The sequence below is a fragment of the Python bivittatus genome, unplaced genomic scaffold (genome assembly GCF_059951505.1).
Source record: "Python bivittatus isolate LINGU-HERP-01145 unplaced genomic scaffold, Pbiv_v1 ctg000670_np1212, whole genome shotgun sequence".
NCBI classification, from domain to species: Eukaryota; Metazoa; Chordata; class Lepidosauria; order Squamata; family Pythonidae; genus Python; species Python bivittatus.
The window spans coordinates 11,747,212-11,766,474 of NW_028277094.1; the positions used below are offsets into that span (position 1 = coordinate 11,747,212).

Sequence of the window (19,263 nt, forward strand, 5' to 3'; positions counted from 1 at the left end):
CTCTCCCCTTCCCCGTCCCCTTTCCATTGGTTGTGGCTCTTCCTCTCTGCAGGCGTTGCCACCTGGTGCCCTTCAACCTTTACCAAAGAGGCCAGCACTTGAAAAAAACAACGGTGCCACCACAGTCTTCAACCCAAGTCTTTTCCACTACCAGCAGGCCCTTGCGAACATGCAGTTGCAACAGCCTGCGTTTATCCCAACAGGTAGGTTTGTAATCTCGGCCTCTTTGCTCTTCTTTCAGCGAGGGAGCTGACATCATCTTGGGAGGTGGCCTGGAAACTCCTCCCGTCTCCTCCGGGGGCACCGTCTGACTCTCGAAAGTGACTGCTATCTGCTGAGCGGTGGCTTTTGCCCAGAGCAGCTGTGCATGACTTCCCTCCCTGCTGTGTTGCCAGAGCCTTCAATTTGCTGATCTGATCGATTTGCTGGTGCTGCCTGAGTCAGGGGTGTCCTGTGAGGGTTTGGGAGGGGAAAAGGTGCTCTTGCGAAGACTGAAGGACAGCACTTCATCCCTCACTGCCCAGGGAAACCCTGTCTTGCAGCTGGAAGCCCAGATGTGAACACTGCTCTTCACCAAGCAGAGATTCAAGCGTTCCACCTGGTTTTGTGCATCTGGTGTACAAAATTACATGGTGCCTTTCAAAACTTTTCAAGAGGTTTATGATAAAACCATTGCCAGTGCACTAATAATGCTAGGCTAGCTAGCAGATGGTAATTAGGGGACAGTCATGAACAGTTCTTTTCCTTTGGGACGTGTGGGAAATCTGCATCACCAGGGTTTCCCACATGCAGCTTTCCTGCAGAATTGGCAAAATAAATTTGCAAAGTCTTGCCTGTATGAAGGGAGCTAAATTAAGCAGGAGCTTGGAGAGTGAATTCAAAACTCACCCAGCACAAGCCTGCTGCCTAGAATCCAAGCCTATTTTTCCCTTTTGGCCACAACGCTAACATTGAAATGCCACAATCAGTTCAATTACTGTCAGATCTAAGTTCTGCGTGATCATTGCCGCGGGCAGTAGAGAAACCCCTGAAAAATAATCGTGTTGCTCGGAATTTGTGCCTGTTAACACACTAACAGCTTCACTAACGAAATATCCCTTCTGTTCATCTTTTCCACGCTTCACTGCATGACGTGCAGGGTCTGTGCTGTGCATGGCACCCGCAGCAAACGTTGGTAGGTCTTTCTCCACAACCTTTTCCTAACCCAAATGAGGCCTTTGGATCTGCTGTGTCACTGGTAGAGGGAGGGGAGGAGGAGGAGAATGGGGGCGGGGAGGCTAGTAGTGTCCCATGGTATGTCTGGCTCAAAACCCACCATCACTGTAAAGGCTTGAATGGTTGCGTCCTTTCCACATCTCTGTAGTGCGGCAAGTGTGATTATGAATCAGTAGAGCTGAGCTTAAAGGAGTGCCGAAATCAGTCCTCTTCCTTGTTGTTTTCTTTTAGCAATGCCGTGACAATGTTTCTGTGGCCCTCTTCTTGTCTCTTTTACTTGCCTTTCTTCAACTCTTAGTTGCCTCCTGAGATAACCAAATTATTTTGGCTACAAGCTGGCATGATGTCATCGAATTCATTCCTTGATCCTTGCCCTTATTCTTGGACCCTTGTCGACATCTCCGTGTAGCCCAATCTGATTGGCTATGTAGTGCTGTGATGTCATCTCATCTATGATGTGATTCCGGATTGACTACAACCCCCCTGTGACTTAATCCAGAAAGGAGCAGGAAATAGAATGGAAAAACTGTGCCAAACTGCCCACAAATACGGGGAACATAGAGAGCAGACCTGTTTTGTGTTCCCCCCCCCCCCCGAATGGGAGTATTTTGGCATTTAGGGTTCCCAGGCATATTTCCACTCCTCTCAAACTGAACTCTATTTAACATTCTTATTAGGAAAACATTTGGTAATGCTGTATGATGAGTCAACCTGGAAAAGGATAATTTATAGCACTTATGCTTATTCTTGTGAGAAAAAGAATTATTTGAGCTTACCCTTACTCTTGTGTGCAGTGCTTTGGATAACATAATTCATTACAACCACTATTTTCTGCAGTCAGTCCGTTTGCTTTAAGTGCGTACATTTTTTCTCTGGGTATTTTGTTTCCCCTGATGAGAGAGAAAAGAAGGCGGGCTGTGGAAGTTGACAAACAAGTTCAACAGAGAATGTAAAATTGGGTCACTGATGTAGCTTTCTTCCTCCAAACTACACAGGGGATGTTAGCAGTTGATTGAACCCACACTGGCTTACCCTTGCTAAAAATATAAACCACTTTGAGACTAGTTTCAGACGGCTTTCATGCTGTTAATGTCCCTCCAACCTAACCTGGGATTGGTAATTTGGCGATGATGTGGTTCCAGGATGCCCAGGGTCCTTTTAGAGTTTTAGGCTCCGAAGCTTGTGGGGCTGCTACTGGGATAGTAGGTGGACCTTTCTGCTACTTCAGGTGTCGGGGGGGCATGGCATTTCAGCAAGGGACCCCCTTGGATCCCAAAACCAATCCGAGTATTTGTGCTCTCCCTCACCCCTCAGTCACCCGTGGGCAAGAGAGACTCAAGCTTTGGGCCTCATCCCTTGCAGTCAGTCAGGAACCTCAGGGCCTCCTTTCCTTGGTCTCATCCAAACGCAGCCCTCCGTATACCTTGCCTAAGAAGCCAAGGATCGAATGGCCACATTCCATTAAAATCCACAGGCTGCTTCTAGTCTTCCCGTTGGCTACTTTGCCCCCACCCCACACTCCCCATTATTTTTGTTCTTTTCTAAAGATGTTAGAGGTTGCAAGCGTTGCTTTTCCCCTCTCCCTCTCTTCTCCTGGGGGAAGAAAAATCCAGGCAGCTGAGATGGGATGCATTTGCACCCACAACACCCTTGTGACAGAACCAGCAGAGGTTGCATCTGGGGCTTATGATGCAGCTGGAAAGAACCCCGAGGGAGTAACCAGGAGGCGCACAGACATGAACAGGGCCCATGAGGTCCCTTGCTCACAAGTAAACTGTGCACTACAGTTTTTCAAAGTAGGATGGGATCCCGTCTGCCTGCAACTGCCACTTCCTCTAACTAGTCACAGACAACACCCACGCATATATTGCCCCCCGAGACAACTTGGCTTGGCCATTTGTTCCTTCTCCACCCATCTTTGGAAATTTGACCACCACGCCCCTCCCAGAGTCTTTTATACATCATTGTTCTGCTTATAAATGTTTACTGAGTGTTGAGAATATTTTAGTTTTTTTTTTTCTTAATTATAATTGTAATTGGCTTTTTCCCCTTTTTTTCTCTTATTATTTTCTTGTTCTCTCCCCTCTCCCCGATGCTGTTTTGCTTTGCTCTGTGATTGCATGCCGCATCCTGGTGTCTCTCTCCATGACGTCACAATGGCTTGTTGCTGTGATTCCCGACACGCCCCCACCACGTTACATAAACGCTCCACCCTCCTGTTTTGTTGCTTCCATGGTTCCCTACCGAAAAGTTCCCATGATGCACGGTGCTACGCCCACCACTGTTTCTGCAGCAACTACACCCGCCACCAGCGTTCCTTTCGCTGCAACTGCAACAGCCAATCAGGTTTGCCCCCTTTCAATAGCTTTCTTTCATGGGGTCGGAGGTGCCAGGAGCTTGCCCAAGCCCACATCCCATGTGGGGCCCAGTGCTTTTTGCCAGGGGTCATGTAGAGGTTGGGACATGCATCACTTCTGCCACAAGGGTGCTACCCAAACCCACCTCGGTCAGGGGCTGTTTGCCTGCCTTGCAAGCTCAGCCAGTCCTGAGGCTCAAGCTGATGGCCACTGGAGCAGATCTGAGACTCTTAACCAAATGGTGTGTAGGGGGTAGTTGGTGACCATTCACAAGGGCACCCTCCTGGCAGATGGGAGGTACACTGGGTTCCCAAATCTGTCCTCCACCACCACCATCCTCACCATCTCTTCACTTGCCTTGAGGAGATGGTGGCATGTCTGGCTAATGCCTGCACCCCATGAAGGACAGATCCTTGGAAATGCTGTGGATCTGTGATGGAGCATGGGCTTTCTTCGTGGATGTGGGGCGGGATCACTTCTGAAGCAAGGGATTGGGGAGTGCAGATGATCCAGAAACATCGCGCATCACACTTCTAGACCAGCCCTGCCCTCCAGATGTGCTGGGGCTGCAGCTCCCAGACTGGCAGGCTAGGAGCAGCTATTCCAGCCCATTTGGGACCCCGGTTTGGAAGAGGGGGCTCAAGATCAATGGGGGAAGAGGTTCCCAAGAGTTTTCTGCTAGTTCATCAAAACGAGACTGTGACACGGGCCTTGGCGTGACAATGTCATCCCTCCAGTCTCAGCAGCCCTCCGTTGGGAGTGGCCCTTTTCCCACCTCAGAAGTAAACTGTGTCAAAACATGGGTCAAAAGGGAAAAGAGGACAGCTTTATTCCTAGCCCTGTACTCTCTGCCTCCGTTTATATTTTTTAAAAACGAAGCAGGCTCCCTTTTAGGGAATCGGAAAGACAGCAGTTTCCTGGGGCAGCCTTTCCCAGCTGGTGGCTGAGGCTGAGCCGAGGGAAAGTGGTCCTCCGTGCTTGCTGTGCCACTCTTTGAAAGGCCTTCGCTGGGGCAGGGAAGGTAGCTGGCCCGTAAGAATTAACCTAAAAGATACAAGATGCCAAGGGTTGGGGCCATGCAAAAATGTATTTATTAGGAAAGACCAGCCCATAACCAGGTTGCCTGAAGGATGTGGAGTGCCACCAGTAGGCTTTCTCCAAAAAGTTGTTGCTGCTATGATGTAATGTTTTCATGAGAGCAAAGGGGAAAAATGCTAAATCCGTGAAATCTTCCCACTGTGTTTTTAACTCACTGAAATTACAATTTAAAATGAGTTTTTCTCCTGGCCCTGGTGGGGCTGTGGAGGGAGGTGCAAGCAAGAGTCTCTAACCTTTCCTGGGGATCTTTTGCAATCTGGAGGGGCCCAGTGCCAGGGCAGTGGGAGGGACCAATTTTCAGTCTGCTGAGATGATGTTGATTTCCCATCTAACAGAAAACTCTGCTTTATGTAGGCTTTCTGTATTAATATTCCTACAACTGCTTGATGGCTTTTATGCACCATTAATGTTTTAGCCAGGGCAATGTTTCTCAACCTTGGCAACTTTAAGATGCATGGACTTCAATTCCCAGAATTCCCCAGCCAGGCTGGGGAATTCTGGGAGTTGAAGTCCACACATTTTAAAGTTGTCATAATTGAGAAAGTTGTCATAGTTGGGAAACATCTCTGCATTAAAGGTGATACCCAGCAAATGTCAAGTGATGCTTTCTCCAAGGGTTCTGGTTTGGTCCGAAAAGACCAAAGTCTTCTCAGTTAGCCATGTCTTTTTCAGCCATCTAAGCCAGCAGGTTTTACATAAATCATTGAGTCCTTGTGAGCATAGGAAGAAATGGCAACGATGTCACAGTGACATCACGTGCATTATGATGTCATCACACAAATGATGATGTTGTGTAATTGCAAATTATATGACTGGCTTTGTGACACCCATGGTGTTGCTAACCTCCCCTGCAGATACCCATACTTGTGAGCTGCCCTAGAACTCCTGGTGGGTCTTGAAGTTAGTGGACAGAGTTAACCATCAAGGGAATGTTTTAATGGGACGTCCTTCTTCTCTCCACCCCCTTCCTTGTTTTACTGCAGATCTCCCAGTTATCAGTAGATGAATTGAACAGCAGCATGTTTGTTTCACAGATGTAGAAGCAACGCAACAGTAAGTTATGGTTCAGCTGTGTTGGCATGGCATGCTTACCCATTGTTAACTGAACTGCAGTTTATTCAGCTAACTCAGTTGCCTGGTTTCACACGTACTGAACCATTGAGCCAAGCATGTGTGCTGACAGATTTGTGGGTTCAATGTGTTGTGTGAACCCAGTCACTGAAGGGTTCATGCTGGGATGGCTGGATCTCACTGGACTTCCTCATGAGAGGACTCAGAACGACCCTGCTGGGTCTGAGGCCCTTGCTGGGTTTATTCAGGAATGTTGGGGGTCTTCTGGAAGTCCCCTCCAGGTATCCTTGGCTGAACCCTCTGTTCTTCTTTGGAACAGCCCAACAGTGAGCCATAAGAAGTGGGAGGCATGTCTCACTCAACAATTGATTTGTGTAAGGGGTGGACAACCTGAGGCAAGATCTGGGGAGATGTAATCCATCACTGATCTCAACAATGGCACGGATGGCTTCTTTTATAAGAATCTAAAATTTGCCTGAGATCTTACTGCAATTATTCCATTTCATGATTTTCAGTTATTCCATCTCCAAGATCATAGCGTTCTTAAATCTGGTTTCTTTTTCTCAAATGATCTCATGCAAGAATGCTGGAATTTTGTGACAGTCTACAGTCTTGCAAGATTTTGCCTTTTTTAAAAAGGAGTTACCTCAGTTTATATTCTGCAAACCTGTGGGGTGGGCACAGACTTTGCCATAGTGTAAAAAGTGTACGAAGCCAAGGAGCAAAGCTTACAGACAGTCCAACTGAGCTCAACACAACTTCTTCCTCGGTGGCCAATTCTTTTTCGTTTAACGTGCCTCTAATTTACAATCCTTGGTGTCACCCAGATGTTTGTTCATAGCTTTGAAAGCAAATTGGACACATGTGAGAAGTCTGCTAGCTCCCTATGGCCATGATGGCTGGTTAGAACCTTCTCATTCAGAAGCAACATTGCACTCCTGATATGCAACTCAAGTGAATGAATACCAGTTGCTGTAGATCCTAAACTGGATAATTGAATAACGAGACAGATATATTATCAGCAAGATATGCAGAGGTTCAAACCTTTCTGGGAAGGGAGATAACCAAGGAGCTTCTACCACCCAGAAGAAAGCCCAAGGAATGCCAAAGGGGGGGGGAAGGATCCCCAAATCAGGGTGACTATTAACATACATCAACCCTTGCACCATTGCATACCAGTTGGGTGTGCCACGAGAGAGAGTGGTGTCTGCCCTTGCCCCATGCTTGCAGGCTTGTTCCTGGGGGAAGTAGATTATGGGAGAAGGTCAACTTTTGGCCAAATCCAGTAGAAGGTGTTTTTTTGTTGTTGTTGTTTTTGGTGTCATCTTTGTCAAATGTCCCTGTTGTCACTGTTTTCTTTTTCCCCTTTTTCCAGCATACTGTTGGCATCCTGAACCGGAAATGGTGGAATTCCCTGTGCATTTTTTTTCTCCTCTCCTGGTGGGAAGCTGAACTGGGCTCTCTGTGCTTTATGCCCACCTTTTCCTTCTCTCCAACATCTACAGTAAGCCTATGGCAGCATCCATGTTAACCAAAAACTGATCTGTGGGAATGTCAAAACATTTTTTAAAAAGCACTATATATATATAAAAAAAAACAATTAAGAAAACAGTGCTCTGTTATATGAGACATAGAAGTAGAGAACTATAAAATAGACTTTTATAACACCTTACTTTAACACACTTTTTAAAAAGTGGGTTTTTTTTCTGTCTACCATCAAGACAAAGTGCTCTTGCACAGTGGACTTAACTAGGTTAATTGTTCTATTGTCAATGGATAAATGTTCGTCTGTTTTTCAAAGTGTTATCTTAATGTTTTGTTTACATCCTAGTCTATATTGACTTTATTTGGAGAGACAAAAAAGTTGTACATCATTATCAAGTATATTCCACACCATTTTTTCATGATCATGATATCTTACATTTTCGTAGAGGACAGTTGTTATCTATTTCCCTTTCTCTCCCTTCCCCGTACCCTTTATTTTAAATGATATGCTAAGAATGTTACAATGGGAAACAGGAAGGATTTGCTTTAAAAAAGGAAGACCTGAAGATGTTCAGACTGGCTGCAGGTAGAAGTTGATTTCTGAGCATTATTTGTTACAAATAACAGAAAAAAGACAACCACTCAGCCAGAAACGGGCCAGAAATTAAAATGGACCAAGGACCAAATGCGAAGAATTTTCACTCGAGGGCAGAAAATATTGGCAAGAACAAAAGTTGTCTGCCGCCAGTTACCATTTTATGCTGGACGTGGCCTTCAACACTTCTTAATCCTTTAGTGGCCAAGTTTTAAAGAAATCATGGTGAAGATTGATTCTTTAAAAAAAAATGGGGGCTTCTTTACCCTGAGAATCAAAGACTTCTGCTAATCTACTGGGATATACACAGAATAAGAGGAGAAACATGCATTATCCTTTCAAACATGCGTAACCCAACCCCATATCTTAGATCAGATAAGTAGCACCAAGCAGATGCCTCAGTTCTCCATTAGCTACTGCTCTTGCCAGTAATAATAATAATGAATTTCCTTGCCTCTCATCACATAAAGGAACAAAGTAACTGTTACAGCTTTCCCAGAAATTTTCATTTTTCTTATAGGTTAACAGTTTCCTTTCCATATACCGCTGATTTACTATACAGAATTTAGGAAGGGTCAGGAGATAATTCTGGAAACAGAATTAGTCCTGAGAGCTTGCTCATTTTAATTTGGTGAGTTTGGCATCTTCTGAGGGAAGAAGAGGAGGAACAGAGAATTGAGCTACTGTGTTGTTCTTCTGTCAAATCCTTGCCCTCTAGCATTTTGTTTCGCTCTGTAAGACTGAACAAAGTTCTCAGGGCCCTTGAGGAACGTTATTTTTTTGGAGGAAGTGGTTTCAGATGTCCACCACCACAAACGTAGCTCCTTCAGCATCCCAGTACAAGAAGACAACGTGGCTGGGTGAAGAACTAGCTGATGCTCAGTTCTGAGGCGTGGGATTCTTTGGTGGTTCTACTTTTGTGCATGAACTGAGATGCATTTTCAAAGTTGGAACCCCATAAAATCCAACAGTATCCAGAAACAATGATACCCCGCCTTTGATGACACCCCCACTTAGGGGGGAAATGGAAATAAGCCTTTGAAGAAATAAGACCTTTGGTGCTACTTTGGAGGCTTATCGGAATGTACGGCCAACCATTTTAATTTGGCATCCTTGCCCATCTGAATCTACTTCAGGTCCTCATCGCAGACTTTCTGTTTCCTGGCTTTGTAACTTTGTTAATGGGAAAAAAATGGATTTGAGTACTCCTTAGCTGCAGATAGTTGTATATTTAAAAAGGATGATGATGATGATGATGATGATGATGATGATGATGATGATGATGATGATGATGATGATATGGGATTTGCACAACCTGTGGCAGTGCCTCTACAGAGAACATCCCTGATCTCTAGTTGGAAAGGTTAGACACATGCACACACTCACGCATTTGTGTACACACGCTCGTGTTAGCTTTATGGTTTTCAAGGAGGTTGAGTGTCTGCTTTCAGTGCTATATACGGGGATACGTGTAATCTTGTCACACTGACGTAACTCTCTCCAGTTTTCTCTGAATGATGTTGAGAAAAAAAAATCTTGCGTAGATGTGCACAGAATGTAAGCCTAACACATTTCCACAGCATTTAAGTCACAGTTTTAAAGTGCTCAAAAGACAAAACGTCAGGGGTGCAATTTCTTTATTTTTCTTTTCTTTTTTTCCTTTTTTGGCAAAATGTAGGAGCCAAAAAAAGTAGAAAATCTTGACTCCCAGCTGTCGTATCAAAGTGTCCTATAGCGTGTTGAGAATTTTTGTACTCCTGCAACAAACCACATTTAAACTGATTATGTGGCCACACACATAGCACATCACACACACACACACTCTCACACACACACACACACACACTTTCTTATATGGAGATCCAGTGATAGGTGTGTCAGGGTAACTTTCCTAGGTGCCACAAGAATTTTTTCTTCTTGTTTTTTAATATCAACTTTGCAAATTTAGTGTTTGTTTGTAAGAGAAAAAAAGTTTGGAGGGAAAAGCAAAGCTTGAAGCTTTGGAAACTTCACCAAATTCAACCCAAGGGTGGGAATAGAAATGCCATTTGCGAGGGTAGCACTATTGAAGATTGTTGTGCAATGACTTCTTTATTCAAGAAAGAAAGAAAACACAGTCGGCAGACTATAAACTCCTTAGGAGCTGCATTCTGTCTACAAAGTCGCTGAGCTGTTTGGTGACTCTAAATCGAACCTCCCAAACCCGGATTCAGGTGTGACTTGATTCCCGAGATGACTGTAAAGATTGTTCAAATCTGTGTAAGTTTAACAACTTGTTACAAGCTTGTGCAGGTTCATCAAACCTGTGTATTCCTTTTTAATTTATCCAAAGTTCTTTCTCTCAAAAGTATGCATGTGCTTATAGATTGGTGTACGTGTGCCCATTTTCTCTCAGCCTTATGCAAATAATATGCAAGAAGTGCAGAAACTTGAGTAAAACGGGTCATTGCAGAGGGAAAACGGAAAAGCTGATTGAACGTTTTTGAGGGGGGAAATTTGTTAGCCATTCCATGAAAAAAAAACATGTGTTCCTAAACCTTTAACATACATGCGCAAAGAAAGGGTTTTAAAAGTCAGTGGATTTGTAAAATTATTATTCTTATGTTAAAGTACAGTGTTCTAACGGATTAGATTATTTTTTTTCACAATCAGCCCTATTGACAAAAATTGTTTAGCATAAAATGGATTCAAGGTGGATTTTTTTTTTTTTTGAAGTGGTGTCATTTTTTGCATTTGCGATGCTATGTGAAATTCTCCACCCTGTTCCCCCGGCCAGTCCATCCCTCGACCATTTTTTGTGGGTCGCACTGTGCGTTCTGCACTTGGGGGTTCTCGTTTAGCTGTTGCAACTCCTGGCAAAAGAGCCCGAGTCCTGGCGTGGCCAGGGTGGCTCCAGATTCCCCACCCCACATTTTTAAGTCTTGCTAGTCATCCTGCCGCTTGTTCTGAGAAAGCAAATGAAGAGATTTGTTAAGCGGGCACCATCACGAGAGACGAGATTTATGTTCCTTTCCCCTCCTTCGTATAATGTCAACGGAGAACTTCAAAACTCCGTTTCTGAATCTCAACCACGTTGAAATGCGGTGTGGAGTTAGGCTGTTTGCAGAAAGCAGGACCCTGGTGTCTTTTTTCTTGTTATCCCAGTCTTAACTGGCTCCCTAACAAATCTCTGAACTCGAGGGCAGTTGGCTGGATTTTTTCTCAGAAGCAGACAGCTGCTCGCCTGTCAGGAGCTTAGCTGGCTGACTTCTCAGCACAGCACGGTTTACTTGGAGAGTAAACAGCCGTGGTGTTTAGCAAGATATTTGAGCCATGATGTTTTTTCATGAAGTTAGGCACGGGGTTGGGGGGAAGTACGTTGGAGCTAGTCATTGCTGGGGGGGGGGGGAATCTTAAGAACCAGGTCTGCACCCTCATGTAAGGGGGTCTGCGGAGAAGCAACCTTTGGGAACTTAGGGGGTTGTGGTGCAATCCTATCCATGCTTCCTCAGAAGGAAATCTCAGCATTTCACTGGCGCTCTCCAGTCCCTGTGTTTGAAGGCTGCGGTCATGCAATCCAGGCCTGTAGAAATGACCCTTTTTATACACTAGCTAGTTATATAAACAGTGATGTATGTTGAATGTTGGAAGTCTAACAGACTGGCGAGAGGCAGGCTGGCTTCCTGTGGATTCTCAACCTTGCTGATTACTTAATACAGGAGCGATCTCGAGGACACTTTAGTAGACAAAGTTTTAAAAACTGGAGTTTCCCCCCCCCCTTTTTAATCCGTAATACATTTCACTTACTTACAACTGAAAAAAAAAAGTGAAATATATGAGGAAAAGTCTTAAATTTCCCCTTCCTCCTGAAAGGATGTACCGAAATAATTTTTACCATGTGCCTCATGAAGGCCTTAGAATATATTGTATGTTTAAGACTGTAGTAATTTTTTTAAGGAAAAGATACCTATTAGTTGATAGCCTAAAAATAATTGTAAATAGAATTTAAAAGACATTGTTAATAGGCTACAACAAGTTAATTCATGTTGCATTACTTTCCATTTCTTTTATTGTTAGTTTTAACAGATTTTATTATTGCTTTTATATATATATATATATGCACACACACATGTGCGTGTATACATATATAAATATATAATCTTTAGTAACTAATGAATTTAATTTTTGAAGGAGAGAGAATGTTAAGATTTTTAAATACATGTATTCAACTCTTTTAGTTATCTTCTAAGACAACACTGAAGCGCATGCCAAGATATAGAAAAAAAATACAGTCCATAATTAGTTTGTATAGTTTACAGTTTAAGAACAAACAGAAGAATTAACTTTGTATGTAACTCCTTACAATGATAGATTCATTGTTAACTAATTATAATTAAGTTGTTGTTGCTATGGCAACAAAACTACAACATGGCTACCTTTGTATACATTATTTGTGAAATTTTCACATGTAAATTAAAAAAAAAGTAATGTGTAACAGTATGGGTTTGTTTAAGGTACAGTTCAATACTGTCGGAGAAAGATATGACTGAATATTTTTAAAATCCCAAAGTCCCATGTGAACGCTGGATTTGTGTCTTTTATGTCACTTTTTCAGTCAAAAGTTTACAACACATGGATTTAGAGTCAGGTTTTATAGCTTGTAGAAATTGTTGTGTGGGTTGGGTTATTCCACAGTATTTTTCTCTGGGATGATAGAAATGAGAAAGGGGTCACCACAGTGTTCAAAATGTTAGTTTCATTTCCAAATAGTAGAGATTATGGAAATCTCTGAATACAGAATTTGGTCAACAGACTCTCAGAATGTCCAATTTAACATGCAAGCATGCACACACAAAATCAAGGGAAAGTAATATTCTGCAAAAGAGACTCCTTTGCTTTCAGTTGGACTTGATAGAATTTTGCAACCGGTCTCAATTTTTGTCCTTTTGCAAGGGACTTCACAAGGAGAAACCAGTGGGTTTTTCCATCCTTGATGTCTAAAAAGCCATCAGTCAATGTTCTGAACGCAGAAGTGAAATTAATTACACTTTCCTTTAGTGTTTAATTTTGTTACTTGTTTAGTAGTAGTAAATTTATACAGCATTTTTAAGTGGGAAAAACCCTATGGTTAATAAAAAATCAATATGAAGTAATTATGTCAAAATCAGGACCAGGAAAGAAAGAGAAATCTATATTTTTATTTATAAGCAGAAAGAGGAAAAGTAAAATGTGTATGTGAGGCCAAAAAATACTGTGGAATAACTCTGTAACAGTGTTGAAGAAACCAATATGCTGCAGTTAAACTGATTCAGTTGGTGTACGAATGTGTGAGACATGTCTTTTTGCACTTATGTACATAGTCCACGAAAGAAATCCTTGGAACTTATTTTGAATATATTAAAAAAAAAGTCTGTAATAATACAAGGAAAAGTTTGTAAAAGAGATTACTAAGGCTTTGAAAAGGAAGAGATTTTTTGCTATAAAACTTATCTGAACGCATGAAGTTGCTTTGCTGTTCTCCAAGCTTTGTAGTTTGCCATATAGTTTATAATACAGCGGACTGGTCACTTCAACCTGCAGCTCAGAAGAAAAGTAATATGGGAAACAAATGCTTGACTTGGAAATCAGGGTCACCAGCAACGGTTCGGAGAAGGTTTCCGAGCCAGCCCAGTCGGGCGTTCAGAGAGGAGGGTCTGCTGCAGAGCAGGACACCGAAGGCTTGGCCCTTTCGCGATTCATCCAGGCTCGCTCTGGATTTCAAAAGGCCAGAGAAGGGCGCTGGACAGATCTGGCCAATTCGAGGCATGCCTCCTCTCCTACCTAACCCTTACCCAGATTCATGTTTTCTTTTTTTTAAAGATTTTTATCCCACCTTTTTTTTCATATACAACTCAAGGCGGCAAGCATACCAATACTCCTTCCTTCTCCTATTTTCCCCGCAACAACCCTGTGAGGTGAGTTGGGCTGCGAGAGGGGCACTGGCCCAAAGTCACCCAGCCGGTTTTTCACGCCTGAGGTGGGAGTAGAACTCACATCTCCTGGTTTCTAGGCCACTACACCAAACTGGCTCTCAGTCCAAATGGTGGATCTGGTTGACTGGACAGTCCCATCTAAGGCCTCCCCAGGGCCGCCAGGATCACGCTAGGAAAGGGCCTGAATTGGGGAGTTCCCCTCCCAACCACCGAGGTCCAGAGAGTGGCTTTGCGCATAATACGGAGGTGAGGGAGTTGAACCCACAAGCCAGGTACAGCTCTTGAGGGAATTTGTGCAGAGGCTTGTAATTATCTCGGAGAAAGATGCCCCAAGAAAATGTGCACAAGTTTCACTTACGAGTCTGGAAACTTGAGCAGATGAGTGTGAACCGTGTGCTCAGACGCACGTGCTTCCAGCATAAGGAGTTTGAGTCATCTTGATGAAACATTATTAGCCAAGAAACCTTTAAGGCATCTAGATTTCAATTACCCCCCCCCCCTTTTCTGCCCTCTCTTGGACCATAGGTCCAAAATTTGACAGTAAAAAATCAGAGTCTGGTAGCGTTTTTTTAAGACCAACATTTATTTTAAGGGGTAAGCTTTTGCGAGCGGGAGCTCACGTCATCAGATGAGTGGCTTAACTGATGTTGGATTTAGGCTTTAGGCTATTTCAGAAGGTCTAAACAAAGAAAGGGGTTTTGACACATTACAAAGGTTAATTGATAAGGTATCTGTAACCTGTCCCCCATGGAAACATCATCTCCATAACCGCCCTGTCTTCTGCTCCTGTTCCCCCTCCCATGTATTTAAATCCAAAATCAGTTTAGCCACTCCATGCATCTGATGAAGTGAACTGCAGCTCACAAAAGCTTGTGCCTTATAATAAATGCTGTTAGTCTTAAAAAGTACTATCAGACTCTTTCTGATTTTTGGCTACCATAGACTATCGCATCTGTCCTTCCACAAACATCTACAATGAGAAAATTTGACAGTGCGGTTGCCAAAAATTGATGGACCACAATGGGCTTAATGCAGTTTTAAAATGAAAAATTGGCCAACTTGAAGTCCTCCAGTTGTGTTGGCTTTCAACACTCAGAAACAAAAACGGCTGGTTGGGGAGTAGAAGAGCTGAAGTCTAACCTAATCAAAGGAGGACACGCATCTCCTTAAGGCCTCTTTCCCCAACTAAAGACCCATCTGAAGGTCCCCTGTGTTGGGGAGAGGCTTCTTTTGGAGGTGGGCGTCCTTTGATTGCAAACAGAGGGACGTAAGCCACTCTCGTAGCTCATCCCAGCGAGCTCGGCAAACTCTACCTTTGCTGGTGACCCTCATAGCCACGTGTCCTACAATCAGAAGCTTCGTGCCTTCCAAAGAAGGCAACTGGAAATGCAAAATAATCCCCCAAACTGCCAACAGTCAATAACAACAATTGAAATGACAAAAAGTGGTCTTTTCCAAACACACAACAGAGGGAAATCACCTGACGTAGAATTTACACGGTTCCAGATCTTTGTTACTGTACACAGATGCTATTTGATAGTTGTGGAAGCCAAATGATTTTGTTGCCATGGCTCTTGGTATCCAAACAGCTGAGGGGATGACTGGCCATTTGTCTAATATTTGGGGGGAGGGGAGAGGGTATTTCTGTTAAATTTTGCTTTCTTTCAGGTTACAGTCACCAGGACTGAAAAGAAAATCTTCCAAAATTCAGAATGTGAAAATAACCTATAAAGGGGTGGGGGGGGTTGCATTTAAAAAAAAAAATTGTGGGGGGAAACAGAATTGCAGATTTTAGTGCAGAAATGTGAATTCTGCTACAAGGGAATCCATGATCAACAGAAGATTTTTTTAAAGCAAAGAAAACCGCAATCTTTCCCCACATTTCAAATTCAGATTTTTGCCCTAAACCTGGGCGGGGGGCGGTTCTGATCCTAAAGTGTAGATTTGTAATGGGTGCATTTGGACTTATTTGACTTGGGTCTCTAAAAAAAAACAAAAAACCTCCAATTTCGGAAATTTAAAAGTCCAAAGTTAATAAAGAAAAAACTAGACTGTTGAGTAAAAATATAATCTTAGGGGCACCTAAAGGAGACTCGATAGAATCAGTTGATTCGCTCTCAGTCTGGTTGCACAGTGATGCGGATGCAGATTAATCCAGTCGATTAGTTCCGGCCAGTAAGAGATCATTCCCTCGGTTGTTATGGACAGCATATATGCTTTGATGTTTTTTTTTCTTTTTGCCACATTTATATTGCTAGAGTGCTTGTTTGTGCTTTCTAGAAACTTGCATAATGCAACTCATTTTACTATGTTACTTCTATATTGTTATTGTTTATTTTTTTCCGGATCTTTTAATAAAGTGTATAAAATTCTCTCTGTATGTTTTTTATGAACCTATATCAACACATTTAATAAATAGGACTTTACTTTTTAAGTGTCTGGTTGATTAGTCACAACCTTGAAATGGCTGTTCAATCATTTTGTATTGCAGAAACTTTATATTATTTTCTCAAAAAAGGAAAGAATAGCGCTGTTTGGTGGTTGCTGTGTAAATTAAACAGAACAGCTAAGTGCCACCACTCTTGTCTTTGGAAAGGGAAGAAAAAAGATTGATTATTCATGTTTTTGGCTTTTAAGCTGATACATGTTTTTTAAAAAGTTTTAACTGGTTATTACTTATTTCTTTATTATGGATGGGTCTTTACCAATAGAAGCGAAGATGTGCAGCTCAGGGTTGCACTGTGGAGTCCTCGGGGTTCTCTGAGCTCGGTTGTTTCCTTGCAAACGTTTCGTTACCCGGCTAGGCCACATCTTCAGTGCTGGAACGGAGTGGGGTTTGCCCTCTGTTTGTATCCTGTGGCCTGCCCTGCCGGTGGGGGTGGGGGTGTCGGTTTCGTTTTACTTTTTACCTCTGCTAGTTCCTTCATTAGGGTATTGTTTACTGCTGATTGTATGTCTGGTGATAATCTTGGTGTTATTCTCTGCTTATCTGGGCGATGATTGCTGGTGAGGAGATGTTCTGGTCTTTCGTTTTCCTTTCTGTTGTCCCTTTTGAATAGTGGGTAGATGTTGTTTATCTCCATGTGCCTATGTGATGGGGTTTTTTTGCATTTTAATTGCATATAAGTATCTAATGGGAAAAGGAAAGAATTTTGAGCACATTAAATGTCAGCGGGACTGGACAGGACAGCAAAGGTGACTGACTGAGGGATCTTTTAGCTGATGAGTTTGCCAAAGGGAAAAACACTCCTGCATTGTCCCTCATGTACAAATTAGATTTGGAGAGAGTGATATTAACATGTTCCCTTCCTTATTTGCAGAGTCCTGTTTTGAATAAGGTTCCAATCAGGTTAATTGGCCTGTTCTAACAACCCACTTTTTAACAGTTTTTGCTAAAAGGACACAGCAACCGTGCTGCAAGTTGAACCAAACAAAATGCAAGGCCGTGCTCCGTGTATGTGAATGTGCTCACTCAACAAATAAGCAAGAACCGTCTCTCCAAAAGATTTCATTGAAAAATATTTTGTTTAATTTTAAAGTACCAGTGCGACCTTTCACTGAGGAAAATAACATAAAGTTGCCTAATACATCCAATCAAATAGAGCAAGAAAAGAAGTATATAAACTAACACTAGAAGAATGTTGAAGAGAGGATAGAGCAAATCCTTGAAGCTGTTGACAAAAACATACCGTGTGTTTTGGAAAGCCTATCTAGAGACTCAGACTGAAAACTCCCTAAGAGTCTTTAAATTTGCAAAAGCAGAATGTTCCCGATAAGACGGCATTCCTGTTTTCTTTTACTTTTTCAACTGAAGCATCTGCAGGACTTTGGAAATAGTGCAGGATCAGCTACTGCAACATCATGGTGTCTGGCTCCAATTTCTGAATTGTGCAACCAGAAAGTTCTTGTGCCAGAGATTCCAGAGAAATATTCTCCTGCTAGCATTTTCCTCCTGACCGTCTGAAAAGAGCGGCAGACAGAATGCACCATCTTCTAGTTTCCTCTTTTGGGCAGAGAAAAAGCTTGCCATTAATTGATCCTGTTCCGCAGAGGTCTTCTTGGAGATGAATTTGGCAACTGCAGGCTAAAATCATAGCCCAGCTCAAAAATCTCTGAACTACAATGCCAAAGTATCAGCTGTATTGATATAAAATTGGCAAGTGCATCATTGAGATCCTTCATTAATACCTGGCAGCCATTCTGGTTCTCGGCCTTCTACGGCCAAGGTCAAATGGAGAGAGAGGCACAGAAGAAAACAGGATTATTGGTAGATTTTTGGGTAGTTTGTTGGCGATGGAGAAGAGATTTGGACTTCCAGCACCAATGAAAAATTCAGTGCCCTCCCTTGTGCTAGTTGGGACTTTCTCAACCTTGAGAGTTTCACACCTACAAAAGGAGAGCTCGAATTGGCTGCCCTTGCCAGATCTTCGTCTTTGATGGCCAGTTTTAGAGTTCTGTAAAAGTTATTCCACCGTTTGGCTCATAGGTAAGGATTGGTTGTCCCTTCTTTGTCCGCCCTTACGTTGGACCACGACTGGTAAATGGCCGGAATATAGCAGAAACGACAAAGCCAATTTTGCGGGCCTGACTTCTGCCCACTCCAATTTGCCTTAGCAGGAGAGTATCTTCTGCTCCAGAATCACAAATCACAACCTGTTTTCTGCCTCCCGAAATCTTGCATGGTCAGTCTAGTGGCTCAGTCTGCTTGCAGGGTCACAAAAGTGGCACCCTTTGGCACAGCTGCCTGGGGGCATCAAGGGGCCTTGGAACCAGCCTTATCCTAAAATCTGGGAAGCAAGAAAGGGGAGTAGCGTTGGACCCCCTGGCATCGTTCACGCCGAACGAAATCATAATCCTTGCATTGGAGTGGGGTGGAACTGTAGGTGGATTTCACATTTACTTCAGCATCCCTCCTTTTGGAGGCAGCTGTTGGTTGATTTGATGTGGACCAACTAGTGGCTGAATCCCACCACATCAGAACCCAGGGCCAGAAACTCTGCCACAGAGCATTTGTGAGGATTGACCCCTGGAATTGGGTTGATAGAGTTTAGTTAGCTCTTTGGGTTTCTGAGCTTGCGAGTGACCATTCGCGCTCCGCCAGCAGGGCTCAGTTACAAGAAATCTTATAAGCTTCCTGCATTAGTACATTTAAACACCCGACCGCATCAGGATTTGGCAGGGAACAAGTAGGAGGGTGCCTTTTTCAATTAATGTGGCTTTGAAGGCAGGGACCAGCTGCCAGGGAAAAAACAGGCCAATGGAACAACCAACCAGGCCTCAGCCCTGCGCAGGAGGGTTATGAGGGAGATCCCAGCCTTGCAAATTGGCTGGGTCAGGAAATTTCCCCAAGCCATTCTTCTCCCTGGAAGCGGGGGGACTGGACTGGATTTTTTTTTCTATGACAGAAGGGGGAAGTGATTAAAAACATGGGGAGTAACAGTATTTTATTAAACAAAACAGATAAAGCGCAGGGGCTTGTGGTTTAGCATTA

General features: G+C 43.2%; 1 protein-coding gene across 8 annotated transcripts in view; it reads left to right on the forward strand.

Moving 5' to 3' along the window:
- Positions 1-16,143, forward strand: part of MBNL3 (muscleblind like splicing regulator 3) — a 64,291-nt gene extending 48,148 nt beyond the window's left edge. For 6 of the 8 annotated variants that reach the window (XM_088151736.1, XM_088151742.1, XM_088151741.1 and 3 more), the window contains 4 exons: positions 53-203; positions 3,467-3,561; positions 5,654-5,723; positions 7,117-16,143. In XM_088151736.1, coding sequence (XP_088007862.1) covers positions 53-203; positions 3,467-3,561; positions 5,654-5,710 — 303 coding nt within the window. In that variant the 3' untranslated portion in view covers positions 5,711-5,723; positions 7,117-16,143. The remainder of the gene's footprint in view (positions 1-52; positions 204-3,466; positions 3,562-5,653; positions 5,724-7,116) is intronic. The other 2 variants (XM_088151743.1, XM_088151744.1) reach the window with 1 other exon arrangement.
- The last annotated feature ends 3,120 nt before the right edge of the window (positions 16,144-19,263 follow it).